This window comes from Telmatherina bonti, assembly GCF_933228915.1.
Source record: "Telmatherina bonti genome assembly, chromosome: 22".
Lineage (NCBI taxonomy): Eukaryota > Metazoa > Chordata > Actinopteri > Atheriniformes > Telmatherinidae > Telmatherina > Telmatherina bonti.
In genome coordinates, this window is record NC_136631.1 from 21415746 (window position 1) to 21437468 (window position 21723).

A 21723-nucleotide genomic window follows, 5' to 3' on the forward strand; every position below is an offset into this window, starting at 1 on the left:
TACCGGATGTTGTGAAAAAGAAACATTTTAAAATGAAAGAAGAGTTTAGTAATACCGATAAATTCAAACGTGTCTTTTATTTTGGCATGGTATATTTACCCCACCAAATTTTGCAGGGTGTTGCACTATAACAGGGCTCAGAGGTTGGATAAGTCTGTGATCTCCAGGCAGCAGGTACGAGACGAAGGGAAGGTTTACTGGGCTGCTTACCTTCATATGATACATCACATTTAGCTTTTAGACTGGATGAAAGTTACTGTTTGTTTATTTTGCTACAAGAAAGCTGTTTCGACAGGAATTCTAGGCACATATTGATAACATGTCTGTTTTGACAATTAGCATATCCTGTCGTTAGGTTGTAGTATACTGGAAGTGAAATTGCTGTATTTGTCGGTTTAGGCTACGTAAACGGATGTAGAAAGTCTCAAAACATCTTTACTGAACAGTGTTCAATGTATACGATTGGTTGTTCCCACAATCGTTGATTTGACCTGTTTGAATTGTTATATTATTTCAGAAAAGAAAGTTGATTTAAGGCACAAGAACCTGATACAGTTTCTATCATTTAATAAGTTGTGTGAAAGTTTTTCAGTGAGATGTCCTTCAGCTGCAGCTATGAGTATGACATAATGTTACGATGTGCAATTACTATGCAATATAAATTATTTGGTAAGTCGGTGGTATGTTTAATTTGGGTCCAGTTAGGCACATGCGAATTTTGTTTTTTGATTTCTATGCAAGCCATGCGCATTACCAAAAGTAGACCATTCTCCTAGGTGTGCTACATTTTTAATACATATTCAGATGACCAAACAGGTAACCTGGAGTGGGCTTAGTGTCATTGGAAGATTTGGTAGTTGAATGACAGTTCCACTGCGAATAATTACTATAGTTAATTTTCATCATGTTTAAAAAGTAGCTTAAAGAAATAGTACACCAAGTACCCAGGGGTTTTAGGTAAATCATTAGTTAGTCGTTAATTTGTTTAACCATCTAAAATGACCATGTTGCAATGAGAATTAATGTGTATAAGTATACAATCCATCCATCCTTTTGTTTTATACTCTTTATTCCAGTGCAGGTAGATAAGTAGGTTGGTGTAGGTCCAGTGGTTTGTACCATAACTGCATATGAAATCATGTTTGATTTGACCATCAGTAGGTTTTGAACCTAAAAAATGAATTTTATTTGGTAATGGAGACATTAGTATCATTTTTATTTCAATATTTAAGGAACCCCAACTTATTAATATTAATTAATATTATTAATATTAATATTACTTCTTTTTTTTTGTCATGGAATTGACCATGTTATTTGTATGCATCAGCGTATTGCATATTGAAGTAATCAGATCTTATTTAGACAAAAGCTCTAAGTAGAACCCCCAGGAAAACATCTCCTGCACCTCGTCTATATTGAAATTAAATGCAGGAAATAAGTATTGTTTATAATTTTCCAGCACAGCATTTGTAAATTTGTTGTGAAATGACAGGTATGAGCCTGTAAGTGCAACATTTTCAATGGCCACTAGATGGCGCCTTTGGGCCTTTAATAAATTTGCAATGCTAACTGCTGTGTTATTTTCAAGGTCCTTGAAGATGTCTTCATTAGTAGCCTATGATGACTCAGAGTCAGAGGACGATTCCTTGGATCCAAAGGAGGATGGAACATCATCTTCTGTCCAGACTGTGTCTTGTGAGCACAACCAAGCGGATGAAGGATGTTCTAACTTTGAAGTCATGTCCCGCTCTGAAAGTGCAGTCTTTGACCATGCAGTTTTAGGATATCAAGGATGTACCACAGGAAGAAGCAGTTCTTTGTTGCATCTTTATTCTCAACCACAGAGCCAAACAGGCTTGAAAAGAGAATATTGTACTGAAGGTAAAGACAATAATCCTAGAGACAATGCAGCTTATTTTAGTTTCCCTGTGACTCAGGGGAAGATTCCACCTCTGCAGGCTCCTTCTTGCATTCCAAAAAGCTTCAACAATGGGTCTAACCCAACAAAAAGACAATCCGCTGCCCCGTCTGGTGTCAGGCCGTACATCCCTAAGAGACAGAGACTTACCACTTCGGTAGAGACAATAAACCCAAAGTACCCATCAGTCCAAGTCCCGGGGAGTCTGAGCAGGGAAAGTCAAATGCTCTCTGATGTGTCAGCTAAAGTCAAGCCCTATCTTGCTGAAAAGCCCAGAGCAGCAGGGATTCCCAGGAGGGTTCTAATGAGCCTGGATGGCCACCAGGGCCCAGTCAACACAGTGCAGTGGTGTCATGCACCTCATCTGAGTCACTTGCTGCTGTCTGCCTCCATGGACAAGACTTTCAAGGTAAAGACAGCCACAGCTAAAAATGATGCTGCTTAGCTTAGGAAGCCATGACAAACAGAACTCAGTGCTCATGTACTGCAGGAATATATTGAGATCCACATCATAGAAGCCCTTTATTTAACCTGACCTATACCATTATAATTAAAATAACTGTAATTCTTATTCTTCATACAGTTTTTCTTCCCATGTAATACATTTTATTTGCTACCAAGATGCTCACATCCAGTATTACAGTAACACTTGTAAAGTTGTGTTTAGTACTTTCTTAAAAGGCAAAAAATAAATTTATCAGAGCAGTTTTTGGATTGATGCACAGCACATTAAGGTGGGTGAAGTTATTTACCACACATTTAGTGTAATAAGCAGTTTTACAGACAGAGACATCATGTCTGCCCTGCTTCCTCAATTTGTAAATGTACCACAAATCACTTCCTTTAGCATTGTATCTGTCACTGTCAGCTGGATGTGTGTCAGGACCCATGGGACTGCCCTTTCTCGCTTGCTTTCTCTTCTTTTTCTGTCTCACTCTCTCTGATTCTTCCTCCCCCCTCCTTCTCTCTCTTTCACACCTGGAAAACAATCCCTCATTCCCAAGTTGTAAAGGTCAAGCAATGCAGTTTTGTGCCTGCCACTGCCTAAATGTTTTCCTGCCGGTATGAAATCGTGTATCCCTCCAATATCCTTTGAGAACTCTGACTAATTAATGATTTAAATATGAATGAGTTCATTTGCATAATCATACTAGTGCAGTGGTATGGCAGCCACCTCTCCTGGCACCTGGAGAGGGCTGTTTGGAGCAGATGGTGGAGACAGAGAGAGGACGGGAGGAGGCGAGGGCTCGGTTGTTTGTATGCAAGAATTTCCCCTTCTTCTCTATCGTAGAATATTTCACTCAGTCATTTCTTTGAAACCAGGAGCAAGCAGGAAAAAAAAGTTTTCATGTTTTTTAATACTGTTGAGCATCAAGAGGCCACACCTTCCTTCAGCATCACAGTGTGTTGTTGTGCGTTTTGGAACTGTGGACGTTTTTCACACCATGCTTGCAGAAAATCCTGCTTTTTTTTTTTTTTGCCAGTTTGGCTGAAAATGTAACCATAGCAACAGTGCAGTAGCTCCTGACGGTCTCACCTGTTTATGCCAATCAGTAAAATGAATTTAGTAACAGCTGAGGATGAATTAGAGAGGCTATGATGACAAGTTTTTCATCTTTTTCACAAAGGAGAGTAAAGGAGATATTTGTGGTTTTTACTGTTGGTAAGTAAAAAAAAAAAAAAAAAAAAAAAGAATATCATGTTAACTAACTAAGACTTCTGATCAGTGGATTTTCTTTATATCAACGGGTTAATCACACACCATCTGTGGAGGGGAAAAAGCCCCACACTGACTTTGTGGAATAGCAAATCTGGAAAAACATCTTGTTTCCCATCACTTGAGATAAAGTATTCCATTAAAGAACAACATATTCCTTTTTGCAATTGAAGTGAGTATTTTTTGCTAAAAGGAACAAAAGAGGATTTTACATTGATTAAAAAATAGTTCCTTTGCTTTTCATCAGGTGGTAAATTGTAGAAAAATGATTTTTTAAAAATCATTTGCACCTATATAACTTAAAATAAATTATATATTTCTAATATATGAAGAAATAAATCCAATGAAATAAGCATTCATTCATTCATTTTTCTATACGGCTTAGCCCAGTTCTGGGGAAAGTGGAACCCATCCCAGCAATTAGCAGGCGAGAGGCAGGTTATACCCTGGACAGGTCACCAGTCCATCACAGCTAATGAAACAGTAACTACTTTCATAGCTGAAAGTAGGGATATTCAGGATGATAATTTTTTCAGTACTTACATTCCATTAAAATACTTCCCAATACCGAGTGATGGCACAGTTCACTGGTAAAGAATGAGGACCAAGATGCCAGCTACTGAGTGGTTCACTGTGTGATTATCAAATCATCCTGCGGTCATCCTTTAGCCTGAAATCTTAACATATAAGGAAGATAAAGTTGGTTTTCATGGAGTATGATCACATGTTTGACAAGGCACCGAAATGCCCAAAATGAAATTCTTACACTGCGATAATTTCAAAAACAGGCTTTTAGGCACGAGGTATAACTTTGTTGTTCATGCGTAACTGGGTTCAATGATTAATCTCTCTCTAATGGATGTGGTTATTTCAACATCAGTATGTCCCTAATTTAAATATTTTGGCGAGATGCACAAAGCAGAAAAATTGTTTCTAACAGTTTCCATCGTTCTATGTTTCAACTGGTTGTAGTTTTTCAGTAGAGCAAATACCTTTGTCTCAATAGTCACTTTTGGGCTCTGGGTAACACATTTCACTCTCAAATGCTGTATTATGCTACACTTTGATAAATTCAGTGTGTTCAGTACTTACATGTTGCAAATCACAGGAGGATCCAAGCTACCGTGTTTTCAATTACTTCTAGGTTGACTGCTTGCTTCTTTTTGGGCTTCATCTCATGTAACAAGCTATCACTTTAGTTTCCTCTCTCCACAGAAAACTAAGGCAGAGAGTCAGTCGCTCAACTCTGACAGATATTGAAAACAGTATTTTTGTGTCTTTCAGCACTAGCAGCAGCGTCTTTTTTGGTCTTTGTCCATGAAAACCTTTTTGACTCTGGTCTATCTGAATTTTTTTCTTTTAAATACTCTGCAGAAACTGTTACAGATGTCCTTATTTAATTCAACCTTTGAGTCTTGTGTCAACAGGTGAAACGAGGAAATTAAGACCTTTTCTGTTTGCTTCATGTTGACTTTAAACAGCTCATTTTTGTTTTGAATTATAAAAGTCTAGTAACAATATTTTTCTTTCCACAACAAGTAAAAACAGTTTTTACTGGTTTTTTTTTTGTGTATTTATTTGAATGAATCAATATGATGTCATCAATTGGATTTATGTTTCACAGTTTAAAATGTGCAGTGAGTTAATTTGTTTTCTTTACTGTAAAATGTAGTCAAAATTCTGGGCTTTAAAACTGATGGGTACAAATATTTGTGCAGCACTATTCAACACTGTCTGGTGTGTAAAATCACATGTAAGAATGTGATTGAATAAAAAACAAGCCTTGAATGCAATATAATGTCTTTAATACATTGGTTTTTTTTTTAAATTAAATTATTTCAGATAGTCATAATGGTACCCTTCTCAACATCCGCTGCCTTCTCTGTCATGCCTTTCACTGCTTCGACTTCAGCCTTTGTTTTCTGTTCTGCATTGGCTGAATAGAGCGTGGGGACGTAATCAATGAAGTCTGAACGCTCTCCTCTGCGCTTGTGTTCCTTTCGCTGGCACCCTTCATGTTCCGACATCTTTTCTCTCCATCCTGTCTGTCAAGCCATTATTATTCCAGCCTGTTTTCATCTCTTGTCACCATGGCTACGGCAGGTGTAAACTAGCGCATTTTAGTTGATAACAGCAATACCAATTTATTTTTAATTATCAGGAGTTGTTTAGAAAGCAGATAACCCCAATGAGTCATTTGCATGGATCTGCTCTGCGTGTCTGCTAAGTGGCTGGTGAAATTAAACAAGCTCTCTTCTTTTTTCACCAGCGCACAAGCCTCGGGTGTAATTGTGTTTTTGCAAACGTGTGTGTTTTGCACTGAATGGTTTTGGTATGGTGGTTAATGCTGTCATTCATAAGAAGCAGCCTGGGACTTTGTGTGACTTGAAGGAGCTTGCTTAGGTGTACGTTTTATGGCGATATCATCAGGTGCTTTTCTTCTTACCTTATGATGGCAGTGTTTCTCTTGGCTGAAGATCACAGAGAAAACTGCCACATCCTGCAGCACCACGAATAGAAGAATTTCTGTAAGATTTATCACTCCAATATCTAACACGTTACAATTAAAAGTGTGACTCTATTTCTGTCTGTTTCTTTTTTTTCCACCCTGGAGGCATCTCTGGTATTCTGCTTGCTGAGGCACCGCCTGCTGGATTAATGTATCAGTCTTCTCTGTCCATCCCTCTTCTACGTCCCCTGTGGGGGCTTCGGCACAGTGTGTTTTTTGTACGTCGTGTAGAGGAGCTATGTTTAATAATGAAGGACAGAGAGAGGCAAAGAGATCTTCAAAGTTCCTCTGTGGCCCTGGTAAAGCTTGGGGAAGCAAAAAATTTCTCATCATTAGTGCACCTCAGCAGGCACCAGTTTGGACCACCTATTGGATTTCAAGCAGAGCGTCAGACAGATGCTTCTGTGTTTTGGCATGTCTGACAGAAAAACAAGCACCCTGATGAAAAACACGCCATGCTGATCACCGTTCTTGCCAAGGGATCTTTTTGAAGTCCGGTACAATGACTGAAGACTAAAGCAAAATCAGCAACAGGACGTTCCAGTTGATGAACGCCTCCTTCATTAACATGCTTTATTTTCTCCATGATATCATATTTCAAAGCAGAGAGGCGTTTCGTTATGTGGCATTGGCAACCTCAACAAACCAAAGGCAGTCGGGTACTTTTCTTTCTGCTCTGTCGGTTATCAGAGAAAACCTCTGACAACACAAAGCCATTAAAGCCATTACACCCCACTCCGAACTGATTTCTCGGCACATTCAAAGCAAATCAGTTTGATTAATAGGAAAAGGTTGCTTTTGATCCTTATCCCACAAACAAACTTGATTATTGTAACCATAATGCCATGCTTTCCTGCTTCACTTTGCTTAATTCTTTCATTTGGTTTCATTAAACTATAATTATGAGTTAGCTGCTTTGACATCTTTCTAAGCCTCAACAAAGCCAAGAAATTTCCCAAGCTCTCACACAAGAAATCATTTCAGGTCCTTGAGCGTTTCTGAAGACTTTTTAGAGCCGCTGGACTGCAGAGGAATTTTATTCTTACAGAAGCATCCTAATATGCAGTCAACATCGTTTTATTAAACTGCCTTAAAACTTTTTTCTGCATGTTGTTCAGTTACAGCATGCAGAGAATGCAGAAGTCGCCATTGTGATAGTTTTTCTTTTTTATTAATCAGTTGTGAACTTACAAATGTTGCACACAAACTATTCATACAATGGTTTTTTTTTTATTTTATTTTGTTGTGTGTTCATCTCTTTTTTTTTTTTTCTTTCACACATCTGTCAAATCTTTCCCCCAGCACTTCTTCTCCACAGTCGGTAACAAATGCCTTTTATGCTGCAGTCTTGGTGTATTTGTGACTTTTCTTTGTGTTCATGTCTGGCAGGTGTGGGATGGGGCAGAGAGTGGACGGTGCCTCAGGGTTTACACCTGCCACTCGGGAGCTGTGCGTGATGCCTGCTGGACCCCCTGTGGGCGACAGCTCCTCACCGGCTCATTTGACAACACGGCTTTGATCACTGACGTGGAGACGGGTGAGTAGCAGCGATTCTGTCTGCAGTCCCAAAGAACTAAATGTTGCTAAATAAACTGCAGGATTACACTTATGGAAGTATATTGCGAGTCAGTCCTTCTCGTGTGGCAGGTACACTAAACCAGAAAGCCTGTGGTGTGAATAGTTTGATTTTTTTTTGTATCCTAACCTACTGAATTCACTTTTTGCTGCTTCTCATTAAACATTTTCCAGCCAAAGTGGAAGAATCTTGGCAGGTATACTTCATGCGATCCCTTTTTTTAAAAAATGTATATTGTAATTCATCTAAAGAGTGTATGTAAGCCTGAAAAACCTGTTAGAAGCCTATTTTATGAATAGTGAAGCTGCAATTCTCTCACTCTATCTTTATAGTTGTGGCCAATTTGAGGGGGAGCCTTTAAAAATTGCATTTAAAGCTGAAATATAAAAGGAAAAATGTCCCATTTCAAAGGTTCATCCAACTGAAGTTAAAAAACTCATTTTTTAACCAGTTATCACTAATTTAAAGATAAAACTGACATTTTTAATGTGACTTTAATGTGAAATTTAGTTTATAGGTGGTAAGAAGAGGTGAGAGAAGTGCTTCCAAACAAAACAACAAATGAAGCAATGCCATTATTTAAACATGATGCGGTTCCCACTTTGTTGTTGGTGTGGAGTTGGATGAGAAGTTACAAAAAAAACCAAAACTGTATATTTTGTACTGAGCTAGACCGCTTTATGGAAGCTAAGTTAACAGATTATTGGGGATCTTTGCACAACAGAAAAGTCACTCTTCTATCACAAGAGAAAAGCTGCTCAACCCCTGCAGCCACAGTGCCCCCTAAAGAAGCCTGGGCTCCTATTAATGAGACATGAACTCATGAAAACATGATTTGTAAGTTTTTTTTTATTGGGATCATTAAAATAATGACAACATGCAGTTTTTACCTTGAATGTCAGCCTCTCTGTCTTCGCTGCTCGTCAGCCCTTCCTTGGTGTACAGTGCTGCCGCGTTCTGTTTTATTAATATGTTATTGTTTGCATTCTCAACACTGCTTAAAATACAACATACAAAAAAAAGAGGTACCCAAGCACAGGACAGGGAGTCTGGTCTCCTTATGGAATTCTCCAGTAAGTCCACAATGCCTGGAGACAAAGCCTCCGTACAGACCTGTTAAACACAAAGAAAAGAAATAAGCATACATTTGTTTTAAACTATATTTATAATATCAAGTAAACTAAATATGTCTGTCAAAGCAGAAGTTTACAGCTGTTTCCTTTTGTCTGTTGATGTTTTAAGACCCAAATAAACACATTTTACATATACCATGGTCAGTGATAATTCTAGTGACAACTAGAATTATTTTTATATAAACGCACACGTAGTTTGGCAAGTTAAATGACTGTAATATCCCTCCTTTATGGGGCGTCACCGTAGCATCGCATTAATCAGCTGGTTCAGATCAGCTGTGTTCTTACAGGTGAATGATAGAAACACTCTGTAGCTTGACAACGGTTGTTTAGGATGAAAAGTACACTGAGGCACACATAAAATAGTTCCTATACTTTAGCATATTTAGCAAGTGTTTTAGGAAAGAAATACAAATTTGTTATAAAATGTATACTGCGTGGGACCATGGTATAGGCGTATTAAACACCAAGCATCCGTGCATTACAAGGTTATAATGACGCGGTGTTCTTGACTCCGCGTCATGCATTCGAGCTTTTGTAGCAAAATATGCTCTCATCCAGACAACATGTCTGAACTGACTTGCCTGCAGTCCAGAGCTTTCATAAATGGAAAACCTTCGTCAAATATAAGAACAAAGACTGTGGACTGCTCAGAAGCGAGAATCCTGCATCAAACAAGAATTGGACCTCATTCCTCCTAAGATAAACACCACCTTGTTCCCACTTTTTTTTTTCTTTAGAAGTGTTGCTGCCATCATATTCAAAGTGACACAATAATTTCCTTGAAATAGTAAAAGGTCTCAGTTCAACATCTAATCTTGGTTAAATTCAATTTGGGATGAAAAAGGGGTTTATAAGATTTGCAGAGGATTTCATTTTCTTATATTTACACAGAATCTTAACTTGCCCAGTATTGGATTTGTTCTTTCACGGTGTAATGTTAATAGTTTTACCTAAAAAGGACACACACAGTTTAAATGAAGCAATATGCTGGGTTTTTTTTTTTAGGAGCTTTAAACTGCAAATGCTCTCTCTGCTTTGAGCACAGGGAAATTGCAGATGTCAGATGTTGCTTTGAACATTTAAGGCAGAAATGCTTAGTAATCAGCTTGCTCTTACACTGTCTGGGTGTGAGCAGATTTGGGGTTCAACCTCACTTGTAATTTGTGCAGAAATCACTTTAGGATTTCTTTAAAATAAGCAAGACCATCCTTGAAGGAGAAGGCCATCATTGTTTGGGTGGCAGCTCCAAAAATTCTTAATCTTTTATATCATTCATCAGACCCCAGGACAGTTTCTCACTTCACCTCATTCCATCTTCTATGAGCTTCGAGGGAGAAAAGGCGACCGTGCATCAGGAAATCGTTCCTACTTGTACTTATGTGCACACGGTGTTTACTGACAGAGATTTTTCTGAAGTGTTACCAAGTCCGTGGTGGGTTTTCCGCAACAGACTCATGTCTCTTTTTGATATTGTGCAGCCTGGGGGCTCAAACATCACAGACGTGCAATATTTAATTTCAGCCTTTTTCAGTGTGTACAGAGTGGCAGAATCTCCGTCTGTTCTGTGTTGCAGCAGCGGGTCTGGCTAGCGTGAGCGTCTTTGAACACCCTGCTGTGCAGTTGAGGCATGCAGACCTATAACTTGGGTTAAGTTCTTTATCTAAGTTGGTTTTGTCTCGAGATACTTTTTATACGTTATAATTCCCTGTACAAAATGTTTTTTTTTTTGTTTTTTTTATTATTATGTTCTTATTTATTTAATTAATTTCTTATTTAATCCCTGCCACTTTCACCCCGACACACTGTTTTTAACATAAGTGGTATCAAATTTATATTGAGGTTTTTTGTTTTTTTTTCCGTTTTCAGGATTTTTCTGTTTCATGCTTGGTAAAGCCATACTTTCTGGTTTTTTTTCATGTACATTTTCTGCCCCTTTAGTGAGTATACAAACAGTTTCAAGGTGACATTAACAAAAGATCAATACTTTGGTTTTCCTCCTCGCCCAGCACACATAACAGCAGTAATGATGTGAATAACTCATACAGACATCTGACCTCAGAAAGACCAATTCCTGATTAGTTTGAAACACTAAATTAGGATTTTTTAAGTTTCAAGAAGTGTGGCCAGTAATAGTCCTTATTTGTTCTGGGATCTTTAAATACTGGGCAGGTGTTAATGGATAAAGGAAAAAAAAAATACAGAGACTAACCTAAAGTGCAAAAACTAAGTGACTGAATAAAATTTAAATGATTTAGAAGCCTCTGTGGTATCTACATCTCCTGGGTCAGCATTTGGCAATGATAACTTGCTGCTGTGTGCACTTCCCCTCTCAGCATGAGTATCAATACTATCAATAAAGCCTACGGATAATAGCTTGGCCAGCCCATTAAACACACAGGCAGCTACAGGAAAAGAATCAATAATGGATACATCACCACAGGAGCGGCCACCATGACCTTATACTGGAACGTCACTAACCACAACCATAAACAAACAGGAGCTTGTTTGATCACCAACGTCGTGCTTGGCACTTTAAAAAACTGAGTAAGATATTAGTCCAGCAGCAGACTTTTTTTTTTTTTTTAACTTGGATTTCATTAGATGTATTCTGCCTTCTACTATTATTTAATTATGTTTGAAATGAAATAAACTTTATTGTTTCTGAGCGTGAAGACCGCATGTGTGTGCTGGCAGGAGAGCACAATAATACTGCATTCCTATGGCAGCCTGAGATGAACTAATTCAATTTAGCTGCATATTAATGTGGGAGTTGGGAATTCAGTGCACTTCTTTCACAACTGTAGTCGAGTGTAGTAGCTGCAGAGCTGAGATGAAGTCACTGACATATTAATCCCAGTGACTTTCATGCATAAAAAAAGAAAATGAGAAACGAGCTACAATCACAATTTCACCCTTGATCATTGAAATGCAGACAGGCATAATTGTGGTTTTGTCCTCTTACCATAACTAGAGGTTTTATAGTGATGGCTATATGACACCCAGGGCAGCTTTAAATAAAGGGTTTAAAATAATAATGACATTAATATTTGAAAACTTAATAAGGCTTCTCCTATCATTCTTGCAGTATATGCAACTAACATGTTTTTCATGACAGACTGTAATCAGGAAGAAAGTAATTGTTTCCCTCTTCACAGTAAAGCAGAGCCTCTCAATTCTTTTAACCAGGACTTCTTGTGTTCACTTGAGCTCTCTTTGCAGTGAAGTGGAGATTCTTTAACCCTTTAAGGTCCTGGTTTACTGTTTGGTAGAGCTAAATTTGCAGTAAATGTGAGGAATTTCTTTTTAAAATTATGGAAATAAACCTGCATGAACCATCTCTACCGGTTAGTTTTGGGTGTTTTGAGACATTTGTTTCAATTTGATTTTATTGGCTTTTTAATCCCAGTGGTAAAACATACTTAGTTAGAGAATTGTAAGCCTATTTTATGCTGATCCATTGTGCTCTGTCTTTGAGATTGTAAATTCACAGGTAGGTCCTGAACGCAGTCTGTGATTGGTTAACAGACTTTGCACGAAGCATTATGGATGCCTTGTGAACAACTAACAACTACAAAGCAGGTGTCAGAATGAAAAAAAAAAGCTGCTTTAAAGTTATGCGTGATGCCTGATTGAACATCTGCAGACATGATATGACTTTTCTGCTGGAATAGATTTTAGTTGCCCTGGGCAACCACCAACCATTGTAATTTAACCATTTAATAAGCTGTAATTTGGCAACAAAAATCCACAGTGGATGATAATTTCAATCCAATCTGCACATACAGCAGAAAGGAAGTTTAATGTTTTAACACCCTCTATCGGCTAATAAAAAATAAAGTTGTGCACGCTATAAATAAATACACTTACAGTGAAATTGGTTAAATAAAAAACCAAACAGAAAAAAGAAATATGAGAACACTGTGAAAGTGCAGTAAAACATGCAGAGTGCATCAGCAACCAAACACTGTGCAAATTAGTTCAGTGATGTAGAAAATGCCAAGACATGATGAATTAAACCATCTGTTTCTTACAGGGCTTGGGATGAGATAAATGCCACCTCAAATGGCAAAATAAATTATTGAACTAAATCTAAGACGAAATAGAGAAGCGGCATGTGAAAAATCAGGTAGAATTAAGGCGAGCTTTTGCTAAAGATCAGATGGCCTCACATTTCAGTGTGTTTAATAATCATAGTGGCCTTGTTCATGTTGAATAAACAGTGACACATAATGGCACACTGTTGGTGGTAATTTATAGATGCATTTATAAAGTTTCAAAGCTGGGGTTAGCGTGAGCTATTTTTATTGTCTTGATACATAAAAACTTTGAAAGACATTGTAAAAAAAAAAAAAAAAAAAATCTACAAGACTTTATCAAATAGAAAGATATTTTCAGACTTTGTTATGAGATTTTTATCTTATAGCACTTTAAACACTCATTTACATGCTCTCAGTAGTACATGTTACACTGTGGTGGTTTTACAGCAGGAGCTTTTAGCTAGGAAATGAACACGCACACACACACACAAACCTTACCATTTTCTCCAAATGCCACAGGCAAGCATAATCTGCATTTTGACCCACTTTGAAAGCTTCATTGTACAATGGTAACTTGCTACCTTACCACAGGTTGTATTCTTCTGTGTCATAGAAAATAAAACAGATCTTTGCTTCAAAAGGCAAAAAGTGTCACTTGCCTCACAAATAAATGCAGAACCGCTCCGAGGCATTGCCGGTTTTAATGTGTGTCCTTCTGTCGTTGAATCACATAAAAGCTGCCAACTTCCTGTGAAAAGTTTTCAGCCACATGGCTGCTTTCCAGTTGCTCTGTCACCTCTGGGATTTCTGCATTAATATTCCCAGCCGACCCAAAGGTTTAGTTTGTGTGCGCTGTTTGTGATCCGTTTGTATGATGTGGAAGTTTCGCTCTAATTTATAACCGCCATGGATTTTTATTCTGATGGATCAACATGCTCACTTACAGTATGTCACCCCTGACTTTGGTTGTAGCTTTAGCAACAAAGAAAAGAAACAAATATTGAAGCCACAAGGGATATCGATTGGGTCCGAGTCACATGCCCCCCCCCCCCCTTCCCACAATGCACGGTGTGCTAAGAGCCGAACAAATATGAATGCTGTCAATTTTGGGGCAGATCAGACATATTTTTATATATATGAGTAAACCATGTTTCATGGTGAGAAGTCTTTTTTTCCGTGGATCACCACAGTAATACGGTTTGTCCTATTAAAAAGCATTTGGTCCCAAACTTGTCCCAAAACTTGTGAATCGCTTGAATTCCCTCAGATTAGTTCGTTCAAATGTAATGCATCTAAAGAAAAAAAAAAAAAACTGAGTGTAAACACAAAGATGTCGGACACCCTGTTGCCATGGCAGCAAGAGTGTGTGTGACTTTTTTTGCTTGTCTTGGGGTGTTCCACATGTGTGCTAAATCTCGTTGTCTGATGTCAAAATAGACTTTCACAAGCCAATTTTTTGGTGATTTTTTTTTTGTGTCTAGGGGGTGCTGTGGAGCCATTTTTGCGTTGGCGTGTATGCTGACCATTGGTTACCAAATTTCACAACTTTTCATGGGTGTTTGGGTGGTCAAATTTGGCCACAATGTCCTGACAATAATAGTTAACATTTGGAAAACAATAAGGTTTGCCCTAAACATGAAAAAAGGATTTTTAAAATTTTTTTTTAACAAAACACCAAATCAACTCATTACATTACATTCATTATCCTAAACAGATGCCATTCCTTAGTTTTTATGGAAATTGCTAGATTGCCATATCTGGTTGGGGTTTTCTAACCTCATGTGCAGTGATGGCACTGTTTTGGTTGATTGTGTAATGAGGAGCAATGGCAGCTTCATCTCTTCTTGTTTCTGCCATACGGGGCTCATCCCTGCTTTTTCAGCTACTGCATATCATCTGTGTGTTGTCTCTACGGTGTGATCACAGGCATTTCAGAGCTTCAATGAGGGAGGAACCCATCACTGCCCTCCTCCCTTATCCATCCTCTCTAGCCAGTTAATTAATCTTTCTTAATTAAAACACGAGGAAGCTCTATTTATTATGAGTTGCATGTTGACTTTTCATTGTCCTGCCAAACATAAGTTTTAAATCTCCATGACACATCTTCGCGGTGGGTAAGCCAATTAAGTGGAAAGTGCAAGTCTGATGAAATGGCCTGTTAAAACTTTGGATCAGATCAAAGCATACCAATTTGAGAGCAAACGCCTCGACCACAAAGAGGAAGAAGGGCCATTTTGGGGGAACTTTATGAGCTGTGAGTCACTGTTCTACTCCAAACTAAGACTGGGAGGAAAAATTCTAGGATATGTGGGATGACGTGCATTTTTGTGGGTTAAATGCTTCACATGGTTTTGATTGGCGTCTTTGTTGTTTGGTGGATGAATTAATAAGGTGCTCCACTTTGCACAGCCTTTCAGCTTCTGGCTCGCAGTCTGGCTTCACGTTTTCTCAGAAAATTAATTTTTGGTCGCACCCTGTCAGGCTTAATTATGTTTAATCCCCTCAGTCTTCTTGTTTCATATTTAAATATGACATTTTAAATTGATTTAGATAAAGCAGCCTTTAGCCAAAATAGAACGTTGCACTCTGTTTTCTTTGCTCAACTTAATGGCATCTTGGTGAGTTTAATCTTTTTGTCTTAGTAAGTAAAGTTTTTCTAACAGACTGACAAAATGCAGATTAGTATTCTTCTGTTTAAAAGTCCAGAAAATCCATGAATGAAACCAGTTGGAGAAGATTTTAGGGACAGAGATGTGATAAAAAAAACTAATTAGAACAGCAACTGAATGGGCTTGGTGCTTCTTAGTTTTATCCATTTATTGTCTTTTGTGGCTGTTTACCACCAGCTTTATTGCATCTTTTGTCTGTGTGTGTGTGTTTTCTTTATAATTCTGTTGATCAAAGGTGAAGGCATAGTTTGATTTGTTATTGTAAGCTTTGTTGCTTTGCACTAATGGCAGATTTAATAGGTTTAGAAACACATGAGAGGATCATCAGGACGAACAAGCTAACAGCCCTTGTGATAAACTCAGTGGACTTTTACACAGACATGGTAAAATGGACAAACCAGCACTCACAGAAAATCTTGCACCCATAGTATAGGTGTCATTTTTATTTGTAATCAATATTCTGAAAAAATATTTTTCAGAAAGAGGTTTACTAACCGATTAGCACACATATGATCAAACCTTTGATCAAAATGATTGCAGTTTATTTGCACAAACCAAACCAAGAAACAAATCTTAATAAGTTACGTCACACGCAGGGTTATTCGTGCAAAACAAATAAAATGTATTCAGTCAGCTCAATATCTTGTTAAATCTTAGAATATCAAGTTTTGATTTTTTTTTTTTTTTTTTAACCTGACAAAGACTTCCAGTTTGTTCTTCTATATTTTCTCTTATTTTCCTCTTCTGAATTAGTTTTACAACTTTTACAATTTTGAGCTGCTGCAAACCAACTCTGAAAAAGCAGGAATGTTGTGTGCAATATTAACACTAACAGAATGTTTTGCAGATCTCACGATCCATTTTTATTCACAACAGATTAAGAAGTACATACTTATGTTTTCTGTCTCTTACATTTTCTAATTAAAGTAACTTGAGAAAGAAATGTCCATGGTGACGTATGAAGATTGAAAGTAAAAATAACTTTTTCATTTTACAAATGTGTTTTTTTTTTTTGTTTTTTGTTTTTTTTTTACTGTCTTTCTTCCTGTCTGTAGGGCAGCAGGTAGTGAAACTGGACAACCAATTCAAAGTGATGTGTGTGGCCATACCCCCCAGCTCCCCGGAGGTATTCCTGTGTGGAGGTTACAGCTCAATGGTCAAGGCCTGGGATTCTCGCAGCAGCAAGGTTAAACTTATTACCCTCCCCACAGCTGGTGGATCATTCCTATTGACTGATGTTTATATGTTATAGATATAATGCATGTCATCTTGAAACATACGTGTGTGCCTTGTTTGAATGTGCTGCACATTTGTGCCAACAAGTTTCCAGCTTCATGTGAGTTGTCACAAATTGGTCACAGCAAACTATAATTTAATTCAGGGTGTATAACGTGTTCACGTGAGCCTGCGACGTAATATTGCTGTAATGCTTAATAGACTAATTTAAATGATCATTTCGGTCATTTTCTCCAAAGGTGAAAGCGTGCATGTAATTTCTCCCTCTGGCAAACCAAGTCGTTTCCCAGCAGGGTTTTAGATTTAGTTCGGTGGAGATGCTTCTGCCAGTCGGTGACAGAGCATGGAGCACTCGTCAGAAAAGAGGTTGTCAGAGTTATACTGCCCAGCCTGACTATCAGCCTGATGCTTCAACTGCTGCTCTGTGGGATAAAACTACCCCACCAGACCGAAAAGACTCGCCTGACTTTACACAAGGATCAACCATTCAACCATTGATGTGACGTCATGGACTCAGCAAGCTGATAAGCTATGTTCAAAGAGGTGGTCACAGCCCCCACCAGCTTAGCACGGACCACGACAACCCAACACAACCAGTAATGAAGACCTTCAGAGCCACTTGCCTATTCATATATGTATAGAGAAATTTATATTTTATCTGTGAGATAATTTACAAGTTTTGTTTGTATAGCACAGTTCATATACAAGACAGTTCATATACAAGACAATTCAAAGTGCTTTACGTTAAACATTAAAAGCATCACCAATGGTGTGGAGAAGCAGAAAAGGCAGCAATAAAGGCCTAAAATAAGAATAAAATCATTCAGTAAATGAAAATGATTAAAGCAAGATAAGTTAAGTTACTGTGCAGATTTCATGCAGAGGTGGATGAAATATTTTTAACCTGGATTTAAAAGACCAGAGATTAAACTCTCTAGTCTGGACTCTGGTCTGGACTAGTTGGATGCAAGAGCTCTGTTTGGTTTATATTCTCTGAACATGGGTACCTGGATGATATCCTTAGACCCATTGTTAGACCATATGCCTCTGCAGTGGAACTTATACTCCCCCTCATTTGACAAACCCCCTCTAATTGGGGGGAAATTATCCCAGTCAAGAGTGAGAGCCTGGAGTTTCCTTTGAATGACCACATTTGTTATCATTGAGGATCAATTTAGTCACATATCTAGTTAATTGAATATGTAATTGCTGTAGGTTGTTAGTACTTTAGATTAATTTAATTTATGATTTGATTAAAGGTTCAAGATCTTTAGTTATCAGCCACTTCTAGCAGTTCTCACACTCTGCAACAGATAAACATCTCTTTCCTCAAATTAAATGTTAATTTAATTTGAATTGTCTTTAAATTGAAGTTAAATAAAGTTTGTTGTTTTCAAATCAAAAATGCCCTGAACATGTTAAGTTTAGTCTAAATGGAATTAGTATTGAAAGGGTGTCTAAATTTAGGTTTCTAGGAGTTATTGTTGATGACAAATTAAAATGGAAGCCACATATAGCTCAACATGTCTTGTTGCCACTGGGACTGCAAACTCTTTTTATTGTAAATGATGAAACAAGTAGACCAAATTGTGATTTGAAATACCATTTTTGCAAGAACTACACTGAAGCAAAAGACTGTCTTAGTGGTTGATGTAAAACAATGGAACACACTTAAAGGGGTTTTTAAAAGTTGTTCAAATCCTTTTCAATTTAAATTCAAATATAAAGAGTACATATTAAAAATGTATGAATAGAATTGTTAAAAGGGTTAAAAAAAAAAAAAAAAAGTATTTCTTGCCTGTGTTTTTTCTTATTGTTTGCCATAGATGAGGCCATCCAGTTGGTTTATTTTAAAATGAGGATGGGGTAGAGATAATAAGATTAATTCTTCTTCCTACTCTTAATTTATTATTTTTATTTTCTTTTTACATGAAGTGTACTATAGTTGTTGTGTTGTAGTTGTTGTAACTCTGGAGTATATTTTCCGTTGTTTTTTTTTGTTTTTTTTTTATTTATATCATTGAGAAGAGAAGAGAATAAAAATGTTGAAACATGACATGAAATGTTACAAATATCACTTAAGTGTAATTCCAGTTCATTTAAACATCACTAAAGGTATAAAATGAATGTTAATGCAGGCTTAAAGTGCTTATGTTGAACACACTGTCCTCATTGCACAAGAAGTCTGTTGTGCAACGACACAGTGGACCTGACATCGTGTCATCCTGCCTTAAGGACAGAGATCCAGATGTTTCCCTCCTTCTTGTTCTTCTGTCTTTTGAACAGAAGGATTTTATTAGCTTGGTACGGTAACACTCCACAGTTTGCAGCATTGCGCTCATTTAGTCACATGTGTGTGCCTCATGCAAACTAAAAGGCTTGCATGTACGATGCGTGCATCTGTGCATAAATTGCTGTGTGTGTGTGTGCTTCTAGGTGGTGAAAGTGTACAAAGCAGGTATCCAGCAGACTTTGGACATCCTGTTTTTGAGGGGTGGACTGGATTTCATAACAAGCTCAGACTGTGTTAGCAGAGACTCTGCAGACCGTACCCTCATCGCCTGGGACTACCAGACCACAGCTAAAGTCTCCAACCAGATCTACCATGTAAGAAATCTGCCAAAAAGTATAAAAATAACCCCCTTACTCCATGTCTTGCAGGTCTGACATATATATTAAGTGAATGAACCAGCTATAAGGCTGAAAAACTGTAAGATTACCTCTCAGATTTCCGAGAATGTCGGAACTTCTCAATATGACCAAGTCGGTAATGAGGTGTGCAAAACTGACATGTTTTGACAGTTACATAGTGTTGGAGAAAGTCTATGCTCTACTGACTGTCAGCTATATAAAAACTGTAATTTTCATGGTCGGTGCTTCTTCTGGGTTGAACAAGTTCTCCTTGAGCAGCATTTCAGCTGATAAATTGAACATTTTATCAAACATTATAAGAAGTCACAGGAGTCCTTTAAATTCTTTAACTCTTCTGAATACAAATTAAAACATGTGCAAATTGTTTGAAACATCAGTCAACACCAATTACGCATACTTAGTTTATTTCATTGTATTATAAAGCATTTTAGGTTCTTTGTCCACCTTTTACATGTTCACCAGGAGCGGTACACGTGCCCAAGTCTGGCTCTTCATCCGCTTGAGGACTCCTTTGTTGCTCAGACCAATGGGAACTACGTGGCAGTATTCTCCTCTCAGAAGCCCTACAAAATGAACAAAAGGCGGCGTTTTGAAGGACATAAGGTCAGTAACATATGTGTCCTCAGGGAGGGGAATATGCAGGTCTAATCTGTACAGACTGCTACTTGCCATCACTTTAATCTAGCCTCGATAAGTAGGTGTAAGTACATAGCTGACTAAAATTTACTGCCCCTTTTAAAGCAAACACACTAAGTGTAGTGCAGTATTTATATGCAGACCACTGGAAATAAATATCATTTGGAATCTGGAGAGTTGCATGTAGATTCCTGATTTAAAATATAAAATAAAAAACATGATTGCACATTCCAGGTACATTATTTCCCTTTACGTTGGTGCAAAACAACGTAAAATAAACAACAAAACAGGAACTTTTTTTTATTTTTTTAAAATTTTTAAAAAAAAAAAGCTTTTTCATTCTTTCCTGTGTCTTCCTTCAAGGTAAAAACCTCTGACATTGGGTGTGTGTTCTACCAGTCAGTGTGTAACTAATGTAGAGAAGCATTAATGCCCTTCTAAGCACGCAAAAGGGTTTTGGAGTGTTTAATCATCACTGGTCTGATGGAAGATGTTTCTCTTTTAAAAGATCATGGCAGTGTGATGGGAATTTTTTTTGAACGGCTCTCACCATGACCATGTTGAGGGAACCTTCTCATCTACTAGATTTGAGTCATCTGGGCACCTCTCCTCACCGCAGTCACAAAGAAATGAAGCACTTGGTATTACCTGGTGGATTCTGTCCATGCAGTCAGACATGGTTAAAGCAGTATCAGTCTGTCACAACGACCAGTAGTCTCTTCAGGGTGGAGGAAAAACAAGTGCAGGAAAATGAGAGAACGGCAACGCAACTGATGTTTAATTTTTGTTTTAGGTGGAAGGATATTCTGTACGGTGTGAATTTTCTGTGGATGGAACTATGCTGGCCTCAGGGAGCTCCACTGGCTGTGCTCATTTCTTTGACTACAGCAACGCTCGCATGCTGCACACTCTCCAGGCCCACAGCCAGCCTTGCCTGTGTGTTTCTCAGCATCCTGTTCTACCTGCGACGGTGGCCACCTGTGACTGGGCAGGCGAGATCAAGATCTGGCACTAACAGTTGGGTGTGGAGAAGCAAATACAGATAACAAGAGATGCTGGCTGGTCCAGAGAATGATATTTATGACCTTATATGAAGTCAAAATGTGTGCACAAACTCCTGTCTATGATAATGTCTTTGCATGCGCTGATAAGAACTCTGCACAAAACTGCTGAAAGTCAGCAAATGCAGTGTCAAATCTTGCTTTTACAGCATCTTTTTACACTGTGTATCTTGTAAAGCTTTCATATTTTATGGCTAATAATAAAAAAAAAGAAAAAAATTGTTATCCTTATTGTCTGAATCTGCCGCTAAGCATGTTATTCATATTTGACTGATATTTTTAAAGCCTTTAATGCTGTTGGGAGAGTTAAACTCAGATTGAGGTTTATCTGAAGAGGTAGATAATGTGAAAGTGGTTTGGATGCACACAACCTCAGTGCTTTTACAATTAACTCTCTGGTCCAAATTTAGATGAGGACTTCTTGTTTTGTTCTTCAATGTTTTGTCAAAACAAAAGACAATAAAAATCATTCAATGCATCTTTTAATCAAAGCTGGGGTTTTTTTTATACCACAGTCACCATGCACATCAGTTTTCATTGTCTTCTTTCTCCCTGGCATGTAGCATTTCCTTCACC

The 21723-nt window shown here is 37.8% G+C and overlaps 1 protein-coding gene across 1 annotated transcript; it reads left to right on the forward strand.

The window, feature by feature from the left end:
- Positions 1-54: 54 nt before the first annotated feature.
- On the forward strand, positions 55-21101 carry wdr25 (WD repeat domain 25; the record flags this gene model as incomplete). Its single annotated transcript, XM_079261621.1, has 7 exons — positions 55-174; positions 1589-2327; positions 7534-7681; positions 16618-16748; positions 19235-19405; positions 19913-20053; positions 20880-21101. The coding sequence occupies exons 2-7, from the start codon at positions 1599-1601 to the stop codon at positions 21099-21101; spliced, it is 1542 nt and encodes a 513-aa protein (XP_079117747.1). The 5' UTR covers positions 55-174; positions 1589-1598.
- Positions 21102-21723: the final 622 nt, after the last annotated feature.